Source organism: Saccoglossus kowalevskii, chromosome 1 (assembly GCF_978046115.1).
Source record: "Saccoglossus kowalevskii chromosome 1, keSacKowa6.1, whole genome shotgun sequence".
NCBI lineage: Eukaryota > Metazoa > Hemichordata > Enteropneusta > Harrimaniidae > Saccoglossus > Saccoglossus kowalevskii.
Window position 1 is genome coordinate 47,938,435 of NC_140641.1, and position 21,753 is coordinate 47,960,187.

The following is a 21,753-nucleotide window of genomic DNA, read 5'->3' on the forward strand; positions in this document are numbered from 1 at the left end:
TGCTGACCCTGTCCGAACAACCACAAGGGTTTCTGTGCATAGGCAATAAGTCGGTCTCAGCATTTTTGCAGACAGATTTCTCTACCGTCAGCACTCCTTGGAAGTTTCCAGGTCTCGCTTTTTGTCCTCATGCAGAACTGTTTCGGACTTTACTTCAAAAGCATACTACCCCCTGAATTGGGTTTGGGTCTAGCTTTCTCAGGCTATTATCCAGGACTGGGAAAAAAGACTTTCATCATTTTCTGTTTGCTCGGAAAACCCGCCACCTATCGGCGTCTGACTCTGCCTACAGTTCAAAATAGTCATTTTGACTGACCAGAGTCCATGGTGGGTAATTGAATGTAGTGAATTTAGGCAGAGGGTTCTCCGAACCCGCCTATTCAAATACAATGTAGTGCATACCCACCATAGACTCCCCCCGCCTCCCCCAACCACCGCACTCTTTCTGTAGCGTTGGTCTGGTCCTCGGTGCGGAGAGAAGGGAACCAGAGTGATGGTCAAGGTGAGGTGGCGTCGCCACATTACCTCGTTCACGTGATTCGTGACGTAAGGAAAAAAATCTTGAGGCCATGGGGCTTCCCCTGACCTAGATTTTAACTTCCCGTCATTGGCAGAATCGCTGATTAATGCCTACAGTTCAAAATAGTCATTTTGACTGAGCGGAGTCTATGGTGGGTATGAACTATTGCATATTGATTGTTGATCAAGCATCGTGTTCTATGAATCCTAATTAACCAATCAGTGAAAGTAATGTGAACTTGATGGCACCAGTGTGCATGTTGATTTATTGATCAAGCATTGTGTTAATATGCTAAATACTATCCCAATATTTAAACATAATTTGTGTTTATATTACAACAACCGTTTCACTGTTGATCAGCAATAAACATGTATATATACTGAGTTTTCGATTTTGTTTTTTTATTGTCAATTTATCTGCAGCACATGTACATGTACAACAATTTTTAGCTTTCCTACTGATATCACAAGTACTGATTATTCCATTTCAATGAAAATTGGTACATAAATGCTTAAAAACAATGCTCAGTTCCTGCTCCGTTTGTGGTTAAAATCAGATCATACTAATCACCTAATTTGCATAATAATAATTCATAATTAACTCTGCGAAGCACAGAATGGGAGTCTTTGCAGTTGGTGTGTGTGTATGCGTGTATGTGGTGTGTGTGTGTGTATATGTCCGTCTGTCTGTTCCACTGCTATCTCAAGAACCATACATCGGTTTTTGATGAAACTCAGTGCATAGATGCTCTGGGCCAATGTGCAGATTTGGTTAGTTTTTGGTAAAAATCTGTGCATATTAATTACCTAATTTGCATGGTAATCAGCTAATTTTTAGCTGTTCCATGACTGTTCCACTGATATCTAAAAGAACCACTCATTGTATTTTGATGAAATTTGATACATAGTTGCCCTGAACTTATGCGCAAATTTGATTAGTGTTTGGTAAAAATCCGTGCATATTAATTACCTAATTTGCATAATAATTAGCCAATTTTTAGCTGTTTTATTACTTTTCCACTGATATCTAAACAATCAATCATTGGATTTTTATGAAACTTGTTACATAGATGCTCTGAACTAATGCGCAGATGTGATAAGTTTTTGATAAAAATCTGTGCATATTAATTACCTAACTTGCATAATTAGTCAATTTTCTCAATACTAAACATCACATTTTAATTAAACTTGGTACATAGATGTCATAGGACACTGCACAGACCTGATAGTTTTTAGGGTATATCTGTACATATTTATTTCCTAATTTGCATAATTAATTAATTTTCAGCTTAAGTAGCAAGCATTACATTTCAATGAAACTTGGTACATACATGTAGATACTCAAAGACTATGCAAAGATTGATTGTTTTGGGATAAACATTTGTGCATATTAATCACCTAATTTGCATAATTAGTTAATTTTCAGCTTTTCCACGGATATCGCAAGTACTAATCATCACATTTCAATGAAACTTGGTACATAGATTTTCTAGGACTATGCAGAACCCTGATTCGTTTTAGGTTAAATAATTGTGCATATAAATCCTCTTTTTCCCAAATCAGTTGTTAACTGTCCTCCCAGTAAGCATTTTTTAGTAGTCAATGACAATAGCTTCTCAAATTACAGGCTCATGCCCTTCATTAAACTACATATTGGCTGACAAGGTTAAATGCTTGTTGATACTTAATGTGTACTTGGCACTACTAAAATATTCCTCTTGGGTGCATGTACATGTATCTACTTGTGTAACCTTATAGTGTGTAAATGATACTACTAAAATATTCTACTTGGTTGGGCTTAACTACTAACATATGCATTAGGTTTTGTGGGGCTACATGTATATTGTTACATGTGAAACTACAAAAATATGCATCTTGGCTGGCCAGTCAATGCTTGACTGTACTCTATGGCTATGACTGAGTTACAAAAATATCATCTTTGGCAAACACATACAGTAGTACACAAGTTTGCTCTTGGCTACAGGTTATATACTAAATACTGCATGTTGTGCCGACAGATTTTCCACAAAATTTGTCCCATGTAACTAAGACTATAAAATGTTTTTACATGGTTTAACATGGCTTCATTTTGGCTCTAAATGAATGCATATATTTTAGATACAACTCTCTGTATTGACATCTAATTACCTACAAAAGAGTGCTGCTGGAGCCTTGTATAATATATTATATACGTCTTTTACTCTATGATTTTTACTTCTATATGTACCTGTAACATGAAATTAGAAAATAGGGTGGTCAGTTCATAGTTCTTTTTTAGCCCCCGCCGGATCTGCGATCCGGGTGGGGGGTATTAATTTGGGTCGTGTCTGTGCAAATGTGTGTGCAAATTTTTATGTTACCAGCTTTTTCTCACACATGTGTGATCCAATTCAGTTCAGAGTTGGTACAGAGACAGAAATTGATGGTGCTATTGTGCACATCAAGTTATTTTTTCGATTCTTCAAAGTTTCACTGTGTTTTTCCTTGATTTTTAACATTTTCCCTTCAAAATCCGACTTTTCTCGAAATTACCCGAGTTTAATCCGAGTTTTGATGACGCTTACGCAGTTCTCGTCTCGTGGAAATCAGTCATTTTTGTGAGGATATTGTATCCCGGAATTGTATCTTTATTTGCGCAACGCTAATATGGACAAAATTGTGTCTCGTCAATTTCAAAGGTAAGAAACTGTGCTTGTTATGGTATTTATACACTTTGTATTATCGATTGTGTCTCTGGTTTGGTGATCGTGAGAAACTATTGCTAACCTGGCGAGAGTTTCGCCAGAAAAACTGCCTTTTTATTATGGTTGTAGGAACTGATTATGTATTGTGTAAATTGAAAGTTCACCTCGTGATTTAAGAGGTTTGCAGTCCTCTCACCGGGATTCAAACATCGTGATCGTGGTGGTGTCGGCGCAATGCTGCTCTGAGACGCTTGCCAGACTGCCTCGCTCAAAATCATTATCGCCATGCTTGATTTCCGCAACATTTACATTTGCTTATGATTTCCACAGCTATTGTTCTATGAGATGCGTCCTCGCTGTTCATAAACAGCCATAAACAAGTTTAGTTGGGTTGGCATGTACTCATTGAAAGTGTTGGTTTATTTACGTAATCCACTGTTCACGCAATAGACAAAGTTAAAAATATGTCGCTACTCAGGAGAGATGGCCCACAACGCTAAATGTCCCAATATAAACGTACCGGTACGTTTATTTTTTCCCACAGAAAAATTCCACCCGGTACATTTTTATTTGGGACGGTACGTTTATTTATTTTTCTAAATCCGATTAAAAAAAATTATGCCTTTTTCCCCATGAGAAACGAAGCCAAAAGATCGCACTAAAACATCGGTAAATCTGGTCTTCCGTGTTGCTTTCACCATGAGGTCGCTGAACTGTCATATTTAAATGCTTTATGGTAATTTGAGCACATGGGCACCATCCAGCATTTTGATTGGTTGATTAGCGACTTGACCTATCTGGTCAATAAACACGCGTTGTGGGCATGGATAACTTGGCGGATATCGTCTCATCGAGCGTTAACATGTAACCGAAAACATTTGCTTACGATAAAACTAAGTTGAATTTTACTTGCATTTCATAACAATTCAACGAATTTATTTTTTGTACGTTAATATAATCACTACTGAGTACTAATCAACAATTACAACACTTCGAAAACAAGTAAGCTACCGTACCGTGATCATTTGCTACCAACAAAAAAATAATGCATAATAAATATAGTGAATATTTTTTGTTGTCATGTAAACAATTTTTTTGATTGACTGTAATTTTCCAACATTTCATGACGCCAAATAGAACCAAATTAGGGCCTTTCACTCCTCCTTGACGCCTATTTAAACGATTATACGGCATCTTGTCGCCAGCCACGAATGTCACACTAGACGAACTTGATCGATACTGCCGACCATTCCATGCATTTTTTATTGATGCACGACGACACGCAAATCGAGAAAAGTATTGTCCTTGCAACAATTTCGCGCAATACGTCACCACTATATAGTGACTGATTTTAATTTTTATTCAACATTAAAACAAACTACAGTGAGTTGTTCTATGGTCGTATAAAAATAAAATAAACTACATTAAGATACAGTAAAGTTAACCAACTAAACAGAATGCTAAATAAAGCTAAATAATATTAGAGGGGGGGCAAGGGTTATTTTCGTTCAACGTAAATAGAAAAAATAAATTCCGTAATTCTGTAATCACAGGCTAGACGTACAACGTAATCAATCAAATATTGTTTTCGTACACTGTAAAAATGTGTCATTTTTCTCGTACGTACAAAAATTCACATCCAAATAAAAAAATCGTAAAGAATAATCCAGGGAAATTACATTTTAGAAACTGTAAAACGACTAGATGACACAATTCACTACAAAATTGAATGTCAAGACGTAAAAGGCCCTCTAACCGAATGAAGAGCATTACGAGGGTAATATGCGCATGCGTCTCTTCACACGGCGCAGCAATGGCGGAGAATTTGAGTCAGAGAGCTCTTCAATGTTCCATTTGTTAACACTGTAAAAACGTCTTTTTTTTTCTTCCAGTCCGACTCGAGTAGTGATTGGTTTGCTACTTCATTACATCTTGCAGCCTTTCAAACAGTATATTGCTAGACATGCATCAATTGTTGTCCATGTATATTCCTAATTGCTCAGTGAAAACTTGCAATTTCTTTCCGGCTGGTATAAATATATTAAGTAATATGTTTTCGTACTGAAAAGATGGTACACAAATATCTTTTTTAATTAAATTTAACAGCTAATGGGAGCATATATGCTACAACCTCTGCTTACTTTTGACTAAATGTTTTTGGTTTTTTTCAGGTGCAGAGCCAGAATTTTTTTCTCGGAAAGCAAAGCCACTGAAACTGCATATATTACAAAAGCATACTATTCGCTGCATGTCTGACAATTGTATAAAGTTTTGCAAGTCGTCTTTTTTTTTTTTTTTTATAAGTGCTGTCAACCAAAACATAAATATGTGTTTCTCTGTACATAAAAGTTCAATTTCACACGATTTGTTAATATTAATGTATGATAATAAAAACTTGATAATATTTTTCTGGATTCTTGCACTTTATTTGTATCATTGTCATATGAGAAGTACTCTTGTCCTTATTTAGAGATATTGAAACTAATTCAGGGCCACAAACTACATGTAGATCTGTACATGAAGTACATGGGAAGTAAAGTTGTTGACACAGGTAATGTACACCAAGGATCATTGCAGTTTCTCAGTTGCTCATCTGGTGCTAGTACTTGTACATGTATGACAAACGGTATCTTTGCCCTGTTACTGTTTGAAATATCAGAAGTTTTTTGCTGGAACAGTTCTGTGATTGATAGTGTTCTTGTATTAGGAATACAGTTGTACAAGGAAGTTTATCCAAACAGACACAACACTGACTCTTCAACATATTTGCAGATCTGATTTGCATACTTGCATGTCATTTTACCTGTTGTACTTGTTTGTTGCTCTCTGGTGTTCTTGCTGAGACCAGAATGGAGAGTGCTATAAACTTGAAAATGCCATAGAAATCATGTTTGCCAATTTACATCCATGCCAAAAACTGGACAAATTATATGTTGCAACTTTCAGTGTCATTCATGACCTGTTTGATTGAATAAAGTTTTACGACTTGGAGGCCATTTTTTCCCTCAAAAATCTAAAAAAAACAAGCTTTTTCTAGCTGTTAACAGCTTTTTCTCAGATATGTGTCATTCAGTTTTGTTCAAAGTTGGTACAGGGACAGGTAATAATTGTTTACAAGTGCACATCGCATTATATGTTTAACAAGTTATAAATTGTCTCAGAAAAGCCAAATGAATAAATTTTTACCCCACCCCCAAAAATTGTAACACATCAATTCTGAACATTTAATAACTGAATTTTAATACAGCTCACAATGAATTAATTCACTCTGACACAAACTAAGTTCAATATAAGTTTTTAAATTTTTTCTGAGCGGGGGCTATGACATGACATGTCATGTCTTGTTTTCTTCAAAATTACATTTCAAGACCCCCCATCCCATGGGGTCCTATATTCCTTAGTTCTTCACTCATTTGTTGCCTCCTCTTCCTCTTGGTCTTCTTCCAACTCCGCCTCCTCCTCTTCCACCTCTGACTGCTGCACCTCCTCTTCCATGATGACCCCATCTTCGTCTAGCCTCCCCCAAATCCTCATCTGCAGTCTGTGTTGTCTTGTGCTTATCTGGGCACCCTGTTGCAACATGGTGGTAAGGCAAAAAACATCCTCTGCATAGGTTGATACTACACTCCTGGCATTTGAACACACTGGATACTGGGCACCCTCTACGTGTTTTCCTTCTAATCTGAATGCACCATCTACATGATGTACCTCGAGGGTGACCACTGTGTACTAAATGGTGGTTTTTAAAGGAGCTGATTGCAGGTTCAGTATTCCTTGTGTGTTGTGTTCGAGATGAATAGCCACCTATCAATGCCATGCTAACATTAGTTTGGAAAGAGTTTTCTTTGGGTTCCCTGATTCTTTGTACAAAATCCAGCTGTTGCAGATGGCAGGATCCAGAAGGTAGAAAAATATGTATTTCCACCATTTTTTGGACTGGCGCTGTGCTGTATAATATGATCTTAGTTGATTTGACTTGTCAACTCCTCCCATGTATTTATTGTATTGGCTAACTGCCTCAGGTGCAGGGAGAGTGTGTGCTGTTTTTCTACCAGTTTCTTGTGAGCGTATGAACCTCTAATTACTTTTTGGTGGTCATTTCTGTAACCCTCATAGAATGATGTCAGTATGTTCAAGAGACTTGTATCTTTCCAGCATAAAGCAACCACCTCCCCTTTCTGTCTGGAGACAAACTGCCCCCTCTCCAGCTTCACTATCACTGGTTATTTTCTTTGCGTTTGTCCGGAGGGCATTGTGGAATCCTGTCTGACGCTACCAAACACATATGTTCCACACTCTTTCAATAGATGTGTCACCATGTCTAAACTGGTATAATAACTGTTGGTGAACAATATATGGTGGAATCCTCTGATGTCAATTATCAGTCTTTCATACAGGGCTCTGGTCCTAGACACATCTCTTCTGTACCGCTCATGGCTACCAGTTAATGACATAACCTCAGCATTGTAATTATATCCATATTTTAAATCCCTTTGCCCGAGGTTTTCCCTGTATAAATACTGGAGGGATTCCTCCAAAGCGTCCCTTGTATCCAACAATAGACTCGTCTAAGGAAACCTCACGGTGCATGTTGTAGCATTCCCGGGATTTCTGAAATACAGTATCCAGTACTGGCTGCAATTTATACAGTGGTGCCTGTTTTCTCTTTTCCTTTCGTTCCTGGTCATTAGCTATGTTCATTGGGTCATTCTGGGGGTCATTACAATGGAAATACTGCATCAATTTCTGAAATCTATTGCGAGTCATAATGTTGGCAATATATGCATTTCTTATTGCTTGGCAGGTAGACCAGTAGTCCCCAATCTCTAGTTTTGAATCAACCCCCATTATGGCAATGATACCAAGCAGTGCACTAATTTCTTCACTGCTAGCATGGGACCAGAATCTATCAGCCACTCCCTTCTTGGTTGTGCACCATGTACCGTAGTGTATCTATTTGTTTCTTTCCACAGCTTTTTCACTAAACTTCTGGGGAAAATAGCATAGAATGCATCAATTGGGGTTGATGTTTCATCCAAATTAATAGTGGGCCCAGGGGTGTCACCAATGAAGGGCTGTGTTTGGCGTGGTCTCAGGATGGTAGACCAGCCATCTTCATCTTCCCTACTGCTGTCATCTTCTTAGTCACTCCAGCACTCTGGGTCTGAATATTCTCTACGCCATACATTTTCTATCATTTTGGCATTCTGGTGACGTAGTCTAGTGCATGCCATTTCTTCATCTTCAGAGGAAAGGCCAATTTCATGCCCTGATGATGATCCTAAATCAGGTAACAGGTCATGTTGGGAAGCATCATCACTATTATCACTGCTTTCTGATTCATTTCGACTGGCCTTTTTGAAAGTTCTCTTTGTGCTTGTCATATTAAAGCAGAGGGGTTGTCGCGAGCGTGTCCTTGAAACTTGAGTGCCCCATACACTCTTTACTGGGGTGGTGTATACAATTTATAGCTACATATTGGCTCTGCTAGAATGCAAATATTTTTGATATGGACTACTGTTATTTCTGCATGATTCGTTGGCAAGTTGATATCACATTTCAATGAAACTTCGTACATAGATGGTCTGTGACAGTAATTAATGAATACATATATACACCAACCCAATTTGATGATCTAATGGGTTTTAGGTTTATATACACAACTGTACATCCATAATAATTACTTAATTTGTGTGATAATTTACTTCTCAGCTCTCCACTAAGCAGACAAATATCACTTGCCAAGCTTTTCATTTGAAAGGCAAATCTTAAATTTTGAATTAATTTTAATGTCCAATACTCTCAGCACACAGGAGTTCTAAGCTTTCTTTGATTTAAAAATAGTTGTCAGTGCCTATCACGTATTTGGCTTTTATCTTTTCTTATTGTGGTATTTGTCTGTTTTTAGTTACAAGAAATATAAAGCAATGTTGAAAAAAGAGAAGAGAAAACAGAAAAGGAAATTGGCTGCCCAGCAACGTGTTCTAGAGGAAAAAAGAGGTACATGTAGATGAATTGTTTATTAGTTGATGCCATTCTTATTCATTAATTAGATTTCTCAAACATGCATGGGTGGATCACATTCAAACTTCACACATACAATGAAAATCATACATTTTGGGTTACAAATGCATGTCTATTTGTTTCAGAAGATGATTCCAATAAAGATGGCCCAATAGCGGCCATTTTTATTCCCTGTTCAAAAAACGTTCAGTTGGTCTATGTCCCTTCATTCAGAGTTGTATTTCATAACCCTGCGGACCAAATCTGCATAGTACTTTGCCTAGAACTGATTCACATTCAGCAGTTTACTGATTCGATCCAAGATGGCTGACTGGCAGCCATGTTGGTTTTTTGAAAATGTGGTATCTTATGCATGCTTTGTCTCCGCTCAAGCGCAGTTTGAAAATGGGACTTTTATTTCTTTTTTGACTGAATTCCATTTTCCAGATTTCGGTTTCTTGATTCCAGTTTCCGCCTCCAACATTTTCTCACAAATGCAGATATCAATAAAACTTGATTGATGAACAATAAAGTGCTGAATATGACTATTTTGAACTATAGGCATTAATCTGCAATTCAGCCAATGACTGAGAGAGAAATCTAGGTAAGGGGAAGCTCCATGACCTCATGATTTTCTTCAACGTCATGTAACGCGTGACCAAGGTCAAGAGGTCAGCACCATCTTGCCGTATATTCACGCTCTGTTTTCTCCGTACCGAGTGTATATCATAGCATAACAGTGTGATTCAGTCCGTAGTTTTTCAACTGAGTTTTCTGAGTTACTCCTGCTGTGACCGTTGGTTACAGTAAGACATGGTGTCTGGTAGGATAAAAATTGCATTGAGGGTGTGTGCTCTAACTGGGATGGCAAGACCTGGGAGAGTTTTTAAACCATGTTAATGTTGCCTGAGCTGTTTGTGTTGCCCGAGCTTGGGTTAGTTGCGTGGTCAGTTTGGGTGGCCCTGCGGGTGTGAGTGAGAGGAGTGCTAGTATGGGTGTAAAGTCCTCCTCCTCCTTCGTCTACCTTGGGTGCTACTTCGGGTAGTGGGGTGCCCAGCAGCGGTGGATCCTCCTCTTCCTCGGGTAATCGTGTGGGAAGTGAGTTTTACGCTTCCGTCTGCCACAGGGGGATGGGCAAGCATTCGACGGGGAGCAGAGTCTGAGCTTTTCAACTCTTACAAATCGCAAGGGGACTTGCTTCACTGGAAGGGAGTCCCCCCTCCTCTCCTGGACGTTCCAGGTGACACACTGTTACAAAATTCAGTTGCTATCTCTGTCTTCCCTGTCGACACCACCCGTCACCTCCCGTTGGGGGCACTGTCGAGGGATCCCATCATAACAGAAGCAATCCGACAGAAGGTAGACAGTTTGCTTACAAAGGGCGCCATACACATGGTAGAAGACCTGGCAACAAGTCCAGTCTTCTACTCACATGTGTTTGTAGTTCCAAAAGCTACAGGTGACTGGCGTCTAGTTCTGGATCTAAGCAAACTAAATCAGTTTGTGCTCCAAGGTCGTTTCTGCATGGAGACACCAAAAACTGTTTTGCTCTCCGTGCACTATTTCAATTGGTTAGCCACATACAATGCTTACCTTCACATAGCAATGCACCCAGCAAGTCATACAGTTCAAAATAGTCATTTTGACTGACCTGAGTCTATGGTAGGTAATTGAATGTTGTGAATTTAGGCAGAAGGTTTTCAACCCACCTACATGTATACCATAGACTCCAGGTCCCTCCCAACTACCCCACTTTTTAGCTCCGCTGTTGACTTTGTCGAGCGGGGCTTATCATATGAGTGATTGTCCGTCGTCCTGCGTCTTTCATCCGTGTCAACTTTTTACTTTTTCGACTACAAGCCTGAATACTTTTTCAACTACAAGCCTGAATGCTTTGATACTTGGTGTATGTGTACATTTTGTACCTTGGGTAGACTTCTCTTAGATTTGTTCATTTCATGATAATATCTTCAATTCTCTAATTTTGGTGAATATATTTGTCATTTTTGGCAAATAGTTATATTTTCGACTGCTTGTTGAAAACAGCAAGTCCATTTCATTTGATACTATACATATTGTTAATTTTCCAATGATATCTTCAGTTCTTAATTGAAATGTGCATTGCTAACAGCAGAGCTATCTCAGTTGACAGGCTGCATGTTAACTATCACCACATACATCTGAACCAATGTCTATGTACGGTAACAAGATTTCAACGAGATCTCTTCTGACTGGTTTAGTCAACAAATCACAGATGTCCTTCTATAGCACACTTGATGAATTAAATGACAGATTATACCAATGTTAGCAATGAAAAGAATCTGGTCAGTAAGTTTATCATTGTCAAATGCAACAAAAGTCGTCTATAGTTTTTGACTCTCGTGTGCAAAGCACACATTGGGAATCTTTGCAGTTAGCCTGTCTATTTATGTGTGTGTGTGTGTGTGTGTGTGTGTGTGTGTGTGTGTGTGTGTGGGTGGGTGTGTGTGTGTGTGCGTGCCTGTGTGTGCCTGTCTGTCTATTCCACTGATATCTCAGGAACCATATGTTGGTTTTCAATGAAACTTGGTGCACATATGCTCTGGGCTAATGTGCAGATTTGATTAGGTTTTGGTTGAAACCATGCATATTAATTACCTAATTTGCAATATAATTAGCTAATTTGTAGCTGTTTCATGACTGTTCCACTGATATCTAAAGAGCTATTTATAGGATTTTGATTAAACTTGGTACATAGATGCTCTGGACTAATGCACAGATTTGATTAGTTTGGGGTAAAAATCCATACATATAATTAACCTAATTTGCATAATGATAAGTAAATTTTTGGCTTTTCCAATCATATCTCAGGTACTAGTCATCACATTTTAATGAAATGTTTTCATAGATACATAGGACAATGCACAGACAGTTATGTGAAATATGAATTACCTAATTTGCATAATTAATCAATTTTCAGCTTTTGATACATGTATTTCAAGTACTGATATCGCAAGTACACGTACTAATTATCCCATTTCAATAAATCTTGGTACATTGATGCTCTAGAACAATGCACAGACCTACTCAGTTTTGGGTTAAAATGAGATCATATTAAATACCTGATCTGCATAATAATTCATATTTTTTTGGCTCTAATTACATTTCAATGAAACTTACACTGATGGTCTGTGATAGTACTCATCTTAATTTAATGAATTTTGGTACATACATGTATAAACAATGTACTCTAACACAATGTGATGATCTAATAAGTTTTAGGTTTATATACATCTATAATAATTACCTAATACTAATTTAGTGGATTAATTATCACATTATAATGAACTTGTACATGTGCACCCTGAAACAATATACAGACCTAAATCTATGCATAATAATTGTTTAATTAGTATAATAATTCATTTGGTTCATTGAAGTAATCCACAGACATGATTACCGGTAATTTAATGTTGATAAACATGCATATTGATTATCTATTATTAGCCCATTTATGATATCTAAAAAAATCTGATTTAATTCATCACAAAGGTGCTCTGGAATAAATTAGACTAAAAACCATGAATGTAAAATCAAATGTATTTTCTGTATGTATTAGAAATTTTGATAATGTGAATCACATTGTTTTCATGTTGTGCATCTCAAATAGCAGACAAATATTAGTTGCCAAGCTTCTCGTTTGAAAAGCAAATCTTAAATTTTGAATTACAGTGTCTCCACTACTCTCAGCACACAGGGGTTCTTTTCTTTTTTTGATTGAGTTTATATTGTGGCTTAAATGGTTCATGTTTACGTTTTTATTTTGCGTAGTTATTCCGAGAGTAATGATTTTTTCCACCGGTTCGACTGAACACCGGTATCTTTTTCTAGTTGCTTGGCCTCGAGACAGGTGATGTTTGGAACACATCATAATTGAGCAGGAATTATTTTTTGCTCCAATATTCTGCGTGGACGTGGGTGCGTCAGTGACTGTTATACAATTTAAAATCAGTTTGCATTGTTTACTATAGCTGTTTACATGTTCTAATCATTATGATTTACTTATTTTTTCCATTCTAGTTAATTATGCTCAGTGTTTGATGTAAAGTTGAAGCGATGACTGAATAAACAAACCTTGGCTGGCGACGATGCAGTAGGAAGTGTACGCATTTGTTGAAAATGAAAAAAAATATTCAATGTGATGACAAAAATTATAATATGCTGTGGAATATACCAGTAATTTTCAATTATTGGTTTATGCAAGTAAACTTATTGAGCTGTGCATGAATTGGTGAGCAAAATATAATGTACAGGAAGGTTACCCATGGAGTATTGCTACACTGAAAAGTATAAATTGCAAGAAAATTTATACACTTTCTTGCACCTCATCTACACTTGATATTATCCTCGCCACTGATATTTTTTGACATGGTGGTGGTGTGGAATTTTGAAATAATAGTGAATAATACTAAAGTCAATCGATATGTTACTGCAAATCAAGTACGCAATAGTTGCGTTTAAATAAATTCTTTATGGCAAAGAATTTTAAAATTTGCAGTTATATTTTTGTGTCAATCGTAGAAGCCTACTTCCACCCCCCCCCCCAATAATTCCTGCTGTACAGAGCTTCGGCAGTCAACCGCACATCTAGATCACTGGAGCAATGACAATAGATGGTACATGTCTGGCCATGTTTTGTGCAACCAAATATGGTCAAAAACATGTCATTAAAATGAAAAAAATGGAAAACTGTCCTCAATCAATATAATGTTCACATCGTTACGTCACTGGATGCACACCACGGTATGAGGTTTTACCCAGAATTCGACACATTCTGTACCAACGCATATTGCTATGCGCAGAACTGAAATTCTGGCATCGTTCTGCGCAAAAAACGTTTTTAGCGCTTGAGTTGTTTCCGGGTTAGCCTTCCATGTGCTTATCGTGCGATTTATTGTACCAATATCACATTTTCTGGACGTATTCCTACACAATCATGCTAAGAGTATCCAAAAGAGTCAAGCAGGCAAGTTTAGCCGCAAAATTACGTGGGAAATTGGCTTCAACTGCTCACTCGATCGCCGATGTTGTCCGTCAGCACACAAGGTCGTTCGCTTTCTGATCTTTCTTCCGAGATTTTGACTCGAATATTCGGGTTTTGTTGCTTTTTTAATGACAGTGATGACTATAGTTCACAGTTCGAGAAAGTTAAAACGATGTGCTCACTTCGAATGGTTTGTAGGCAATTTTATGCTATCGCGTCGAATGATTTGTTCGTTATGGGAATGACGGCAAGCTCTATTGCCAGCCGTGCTTTTCACAGATTTAAGCTGATGAAGGCGAGATCGCTCGTTGCTAATGAAATAGGGCAACTTTCCGATTTGATCATTCAAAAAGGGCCATCTCAAGTAAGACAAGTGGTGAGAAATTTGCTGGAAAATTTAAAGGGTCACGAATGGGATGATTCAAAGAAATATTTGGAAGTCTCTCTTGCAGTTCTATTTAGCACGAAAAGATCAGCAATTTCTAAGAAAGCCACTGGGAGTCAAGCCTACATCAGTAAAATCTTAAATCAGCACTAGGCAGTAGGTGAAAAGTTGTCTGGATTTGATGAGAGTGCCCTTTGGCAATTACGATTAAATAAAGATAAAACATTTGCCAAATCAGTATTATCTGTATCATTTTTCAAGGAAGCCATTACATCAGATATTCTGCCTCCTTCTGTTAAATTGGCTTTATTAGCAGCACCATCTTCCCAGAAATTAGATCAGACTACAAATGACATTAAATTATGGAATGATTCTGAAGCAGAACACACATTCATCCATCTAGGGGGCGGTCTATCTGAATCTGACAATGATGGTTTAGAGAAATCTCTGAGAACACAAGAAAATGTTTCAAGAATTCTCAAATTACCGGTAACCACTTTGTGAAATAATTTGAAACGGTTCCATACTATGGTGTCAGAAACTGCCTCTCAAAATAAAAAGGGCTGGTTTGTTCATGATATTGAAGGCCTGGTTTGGAGAAGTGTCCTTAACATATTGACTGAAAAGAAATTGGATTATGACCTTGATGATGAAAATGAGAGACAGAAGTTAGAAATAGTTGTAGGTGAGGGTGGCCACACTTTCCAAGATTTCAAGGGAGTGTCCCAAAATTTCAAAGTATTTGCCATCAGTGGTGCTATACGTCTGATAAAATATAATGGTAATGAAGTATGGAGAAATCCAAATCCAGTCTTCTGATGCAAGCCGCATTCCATTTGCCATTATAAATGCCCCAGAGAGTGATGCACTGATAGAAGTTGATATTCTTCCTGTTCTGGCATGCACTGAAAAATTTGCCCAACATGGTATAAAGGGGATGAAATACTGTAGAAAACTGGAACGAGATGAAAAGTATAAAAGTTTGGTCTTGCAGAGAAAAAATACCAGTTTTTTCTGCAATTTATGTTTGGCTACAGTTCATAAATGTCACAATCCAAATCATGAATGGGATATGTCTATCACTCTTGCGGATATGAATTCATGGGCAGAAGAAAAAAGTAATGGTCAGAGTCATCATCCTCTTATAAAGTATGACCCCATAAATGAATACACTATGGATCACCTTCATGCTAAATTGAGAAATGTGGGTAAACTAATTGACAAGCTCTTCAACGAGGCTCAAAAGATCGACCAACAACTGGAATTTATACAAAAGTTTGCAAAGTTATCTGAAGATCAAAAACATGATGTGAAGCAATATGAAACAAAACTGGTCGACCAATTTGATACCAAGGTTGAAATTAATGAAGCAAATCATTCAGCAAAGTTACTTCAAGTTACTAAAAAGGATGATCTTAACAAACTTGATAAGAAACTTGAAGCAGCTTCACTAGCATTTGAAATTAAATACACTGAACACATTGAAGTGATTTTGTTAAATTCTGCTGAATCACATTTTGAAATTTTATTTGGCACACACAAGGAATACAAATGCACACTATGTGCATCACATCTCCATGTTGTATATAAAACCAAGCCAGGTATCACTTGTTACATGCAAACTGTCCATGGTAAGTTCAGCACAAAAGATCTGAAACAAAACACAAGATGCATTACTAATCTCAATATTTAATATCAAAAATCTGTCATAATAATAAATTATTATTTACACTTGGTAAAACTATTCCAAAGTCAGCCTAAATTGTCAAATTTGTAATGACACTATTTTCTATGAAGTCTTTGACTGTAAAAAATGGGGCATGTGGAGGGGGCCTGGCACATTTTCTTTGAAAATCATTTGTTATTAAACTAATCTCAATATTTAATATAAAAAATCTGTCATAATAATAAATTATTAGTTACACTTGGTAAAACTAGTCTAAAGTCAGCCTAAATTGTCAAATTTGTAATGACACTATTTTCTAGGTATTGATTCTTCAACTTCAAACACATCAATGTGTGTCACGTTTACTGGAGAAATGGGGCAAGTGGAGGGGGCGTGGCACATTTTTTTTGAAAATCATTTGTTATTAACTATATTTAGTATATTCTCACTTTAATACTACATAATTTATTATGAATAATATGTCAGAAAATAATATTGAGCGAAACGAATGAAATGCATTGGTATCAAAAACAGATACATGGAAAATGTTCATTTTATCCCTATACCCATAGTATCTCAATAGTGTATATATTATCTCAATAGTGAATATATGGTATGCAAATTAATGACAAAATACATTATGACACTTTATTCACTACTCCTATGAGGGACATAACGTGTATATGGTCGATCTACATATCGTTGTAAAGCTCTCGAAATCCCCAACAAAATTACGTTTTTCATTTTCACGACCAGCATTTTTGCAACAAAAAAGGCGCCAACAATTGAAGAAATTGAACGTTATTTTCTAAAAATTGCTTTTTTTGTGTGTAAAACGTAAAAAAAAAGGACTTACCGAACGTAACTTTGTGAGCCGCCATGTTGACAATCCATAGGAGGCACTCTCGCGGTAATTCTAACATAACAGTGAGAGGAGTAGGCCAAAAACCACCAAAAATGCAGTAATTTCGCATAATAAATTATAGTCTATAATTATTTATTGAAATGGTTAAAACGATCCGGGTAAAAAACTTTAAATACATCAAAAAAATGAGAATTCCAGTATCAAGTTGGGAATGAGGCTGGTGGGTCAATTGAGGTCATAGAATGGTAATAGCATGTATGCTAGTTTTTCTTTCAATTTGAAATTGCGCCCTCGTGCGGAGATAAAGTGTATATTGGATGGTACAAAACGCATTGAACTCTGGGATATCACATTTGCCGTGCACACCAATACATTCAATTTCACTGAAAATGGACAAACCTACCTTTGCAATCACATCTCTTATGCCGCCTTCTTGAAGTTCCTGCAATCAAATTAGGTTACTAGTCCTTCTAGTAACTAGTGAATGAAACCACTAAGCCGAACAGAATATAACTTACAGATCTAAACTACTGTAAAATACTTTATCTCAGCTGGAATTAATATTTGCTAAAACGAGATTATGGGTGTTTTGTCTGGAATTTATTCTCACTGATTTTTGACAAGTTGAAAGTGAAATATAGGAAAAATGGTATATTCACTACGTTCAATTACCCACCATAGACTCCGATCAGTCAAAATGACTATTTTGAACTGTAGGCTTTAATCTACGATTCAGCCAATGACAGAGAAATAAATCTAGGTCAGGGAAAGCCCCACGACCTTGAGATTTTATTTCATGTCATGTGATCTTAGCTCATACTTCACTCTGGTTCCTTCAGTGTCTGCTTTGTTATATTTAGTATTAATAAAAGTAGTAATTTTTTTTAATGACATCTTGGTTCATGGAGTGTTGGAATTGATCTCTATTTTTGACTCCCGTGTGCGAAGCACAAAAAGGGAGTCTTTGCAGTTAGTGTGTCTGTATGTGTGTATGTGTGTGTATGTGTGTCCGTCTGTTCCACTGATATCTCAAGAACCATACATCAGTTTTTGATGAAACTTGGTGCATAGATGCTCTGGGCCAATGCGCAGATTTGATTAGGTTTTGGTAAAAATCCATGCATATTAATTACCTAATTTGCATGATAATTAACTGATTTTTGGCTGTTTCATGACTGTTCCACTGATATCTAAAGAACCACTCATTGGATTTTGATGAAACTTGGCACACAGATGCTCCAAACTAATGCGCAGATTTGATTAGTTTTGGGTAAAAATCTGTGCAATATTAATTACCTAATTTACATATTGATTAATCAATTTTTGGCTTTTCCACTGATATCTCAAGTACTAATCATCACATTTCAATAAAACTTGGTACATAGATGTCATAGGACACTGCACAAACCTGAAAGTTTTTAGGGTAATATCAGTAGATATTAATTACCTAATTAGCATAATTAATTAATTTTCAGCTTTTGATATTTCAAGTAGTAATTGTCACATTTCAATGAAACTTGGTACATAGATGTCATAGGACACTGCACAGACCTGATAGTTTTTAGGGTAATATGAGTACATATTAATTACCTAATTAGCATAATTAATTATATTTCAGCTTTTGATATTTCAAGTAGTAATCATCACATTTCAATGACATTTGGTACATAGATGTCATAGGACACTGCACAGACCTGATAGTTTTTTGGGTAATATCAGTAGATATTAATTACCTAATTAGCATAATTAATTAATTTTCAGCTTTTGATATTTCAAGTAGTAATCATCACATTTCAATGAAACTTGGTACATAGATGTCATAGGACACTGCACAGACCTGATAGTTTTTAAGGCAATATGAGTACATATTAATTACCTAATTTGCATAATTAATTAATTTTCAGCTTTTGATATTTCAAGTAGTAATCATCACATTTCAATGACACTTGGTACATAGATGTCATAGGACACTGCACAGACCTGATAGTTTTTAAGGTAATACGAGTACATATTAATTACCTAATTTGCATAATTAATTAATTTTCAGCTTCTGATATTTCAAGTAGTAATCATCACATTTAAATGAAATTTGGTACATAGACATCATAGGACACTGCACAGACCTGATAGTTTTAGGCTAATATCAGTATATATTAATTAGCTAATTTGCATAATTAATTAATTTTCAGCTTTTGATATTTCAAGTAGTAATCATCACATTTCAATGACACTTGGTACATAGATGTCATAGGACACTGCACAAACCTGATAGTTTTTAGGGTAATATGAGTACATATTAATTATCTAATTTGCATAATTAATTAATTTTCAGCTTTTGATATATCAAGTAGTAATCATCATATTTCAATGAGACTTGCTACATAGATCTTCTAGGATTATGCAGAGACCTAATTAGTTTTAATTGGATATTAATTACCTAATTTGCATAATGTTCCACTGATATATAAAGAACCACAAATAGGATTTTAATGAAACTTTTAAAGAGAACTATGCAGAAACCCAATTAGTTTTTGGTAAATATTTATGCTTATTAATCTCCTAATTAACATAATTATTAACACTGATATCTCAATTACTGATCATCACATTTGAATAAAATTTGGTACATAAATGCTCTAGGACAATAGACAGGCCTGATTAATTTTGGGTTAAAATTTGTTCATATTAATTCTCTAATTAGCATAATAATTCATAATTTTTTTGTTCTGTTCTGTTCATATTAGTTACCTGATGTACATAATTAGTTTTCAGCTTTTCTATCAATATCTCATGTACAAGTAATTTTGAATTAATTTTTAATGTGTCTTCAATACTCTCAGCACACGGGAGTTCTTTCTAAGCTTTCTTTGATTATGATTAATTTTAAATGAATTGGGCAATGGTTTATGCATAATGTTTGAGGACTGATTAAGTGGACTACTGTGAATGGAACAAGATAAAATACAATGATCTGAGAGGTACATCAACGGAGAAATATGAAAGTACTTAAATATAGGCTGGACTCTCTCATCTGCTAATATGTAGTCAACTGTACTCATTCCATTATTGTTATAGCTAGTGTAATTCCTGAAGACAATTTAAAATTCTAAGCTTAGCAGAAATGCATAAATTAGCAAGAGATTTTCCAAAAGAATTAATTATATTATCTTTAAAGTTTCAGTTAACCAGAACAGTATCAGGGTTGTAAAACTGGGGTAACGGAAGTATATTGTAAAACAGAACTATATTGTAACTATACGGTAACAGAACTATATTGTAACTATACGGTATATTGTAACTATACAGTAACAGAACTATATTGTAATTATACGGTATATTGTAACTATACAGTAACAGAAGACTATATTGTAAAATGTCGGATTTCAGGCCTTTAGTTATTGTTTGAGCTTGAATATGTATTGTTACAGCATTAGTATTTCACTGAAAGTCAGTTGATTGGATATGACCGCTGGGTTGCAATGCCATATATACTGTTTACACAAGCTGAATCAATGCTGTAGTGAAAAGAGGCCAAAGCTTATTCCACAGTTGTACTGTACATTACCTGATAACAATCTGAATTTCTGGACAACTACAGTGCAAGAAAGTTGCTCTGTGTGGCCCTGGTTTTGTTGCCCTGGAAACCAGTGTCATAGCAGACTACAGCCAAGTCACTATTTGTGTGGCTCTGGTCTTGTTGCCTTGAAAACCAGTGTCATAGCAGAGCTACAGCCAAGTCACTCTCTGTGTGGCCCTGGTCTTGTTGCCCTGAAAACCAGTGTCATAGCAGAGCTACAGCCAAGTCACTCTCTGTGTGGCCCTGAAAACCAGTGCCATATAGCAGAGCCACAGCCATGTCACTCTGTGTGTGGCTCTGGTCTTGTTGTCTTAAAAACCAGTGTCATAGCAGAGCCACAGCCAAGTCACTCTCTGTGTGGCCTTGGTCTTGTTGCCCTGCAAACCAGTGCCATATAGCAGAGCCACAGCTACATATGTCACTCTGTGTGTGGCTCTGGTCTTGTTGCCTTGAAAACCAGTACCATAGTAGAGCCACAGCCAAGTCACTCTGTATGGCCCTCTTCTTGTTGCCCTGAAAACCAGTGCCATATAGCAGAGCCACAGCCATGTCACTCTCTGTATGGCTCTGGTCTTGTTGCCCTGAAAACCAGTGTCATAGTAGAGCCACATCCAAGTCTCTCTGTGTAAGATAGATACTACCAGTACATTTTAATATGGGATTGTTACAATTAATGGTTTTAATAAAAAGTTTGTGTTTAATTTCAAATCTTTGTATACTTTATAAGCTTCAAATATCAAATATACGGTACTAATTTTGTACATGTAATTTACTATGACATATTTGCAGATTTAGAAAAGACTGATTTTTCCTTTCAAACAATAAGCCATGAAGAAGATGAAGAAGAAAGGTTACTGTTTTAAATTTATTTATTTAGTTGCTATATTATTTCAATGATCTATCAACTGAATATCTCTGTAATATTTCAATTACTTTCCAACTGAATATCTCTATACTATTTCAATTACTTATCAACTGAATATCTATATTTCAATTACTTATCAACTGAATGTCTCTATACTATGTCAATT

The 21,753-nt window shown here is 36.3% G+C and overlaps 1 protein-coding gene and 1 long non-coding RNA gene across 2 annotated transcripts in view; one reads left to right on the top strand and one right to left on the bottom strand.

Moving 5' to 3' along the window:
- The window catches only part of LOC100377890 (uncharacterized), a 168,980-nt gene that overhangs the window by 13,459 nt on the left and 133,768 nt on the right, over positions 1-21,753 (top strand). The window contains exons 2-3 of the mRNA XM_085502709.1: positions 9,112-9,203; positions 21,512-21,572. Of these exons, the coding sequence (XP_085358835.1) occupies positions 9,112-9,203; positions 21,512-21,572 (153 nt within the window). The remainder of the gene's footprint in view (positions 1-9,111; positions 9,204-21,511; positions 21,573-21,753) is intronic.
- LOC146750930 (uncharacterized) lies at positions 16,102-17,386 on the bottom strand. Its single transcript, XR_014928850.1, has 2 exons — positions 17,137-17,386; positions 16,102-16,265 (listed from the first exon to the last, which is right to left on the bottom strand). It is a non-coding gene; the product is annotated as an uncharacterized LOC146750930 (long non-coding RNA).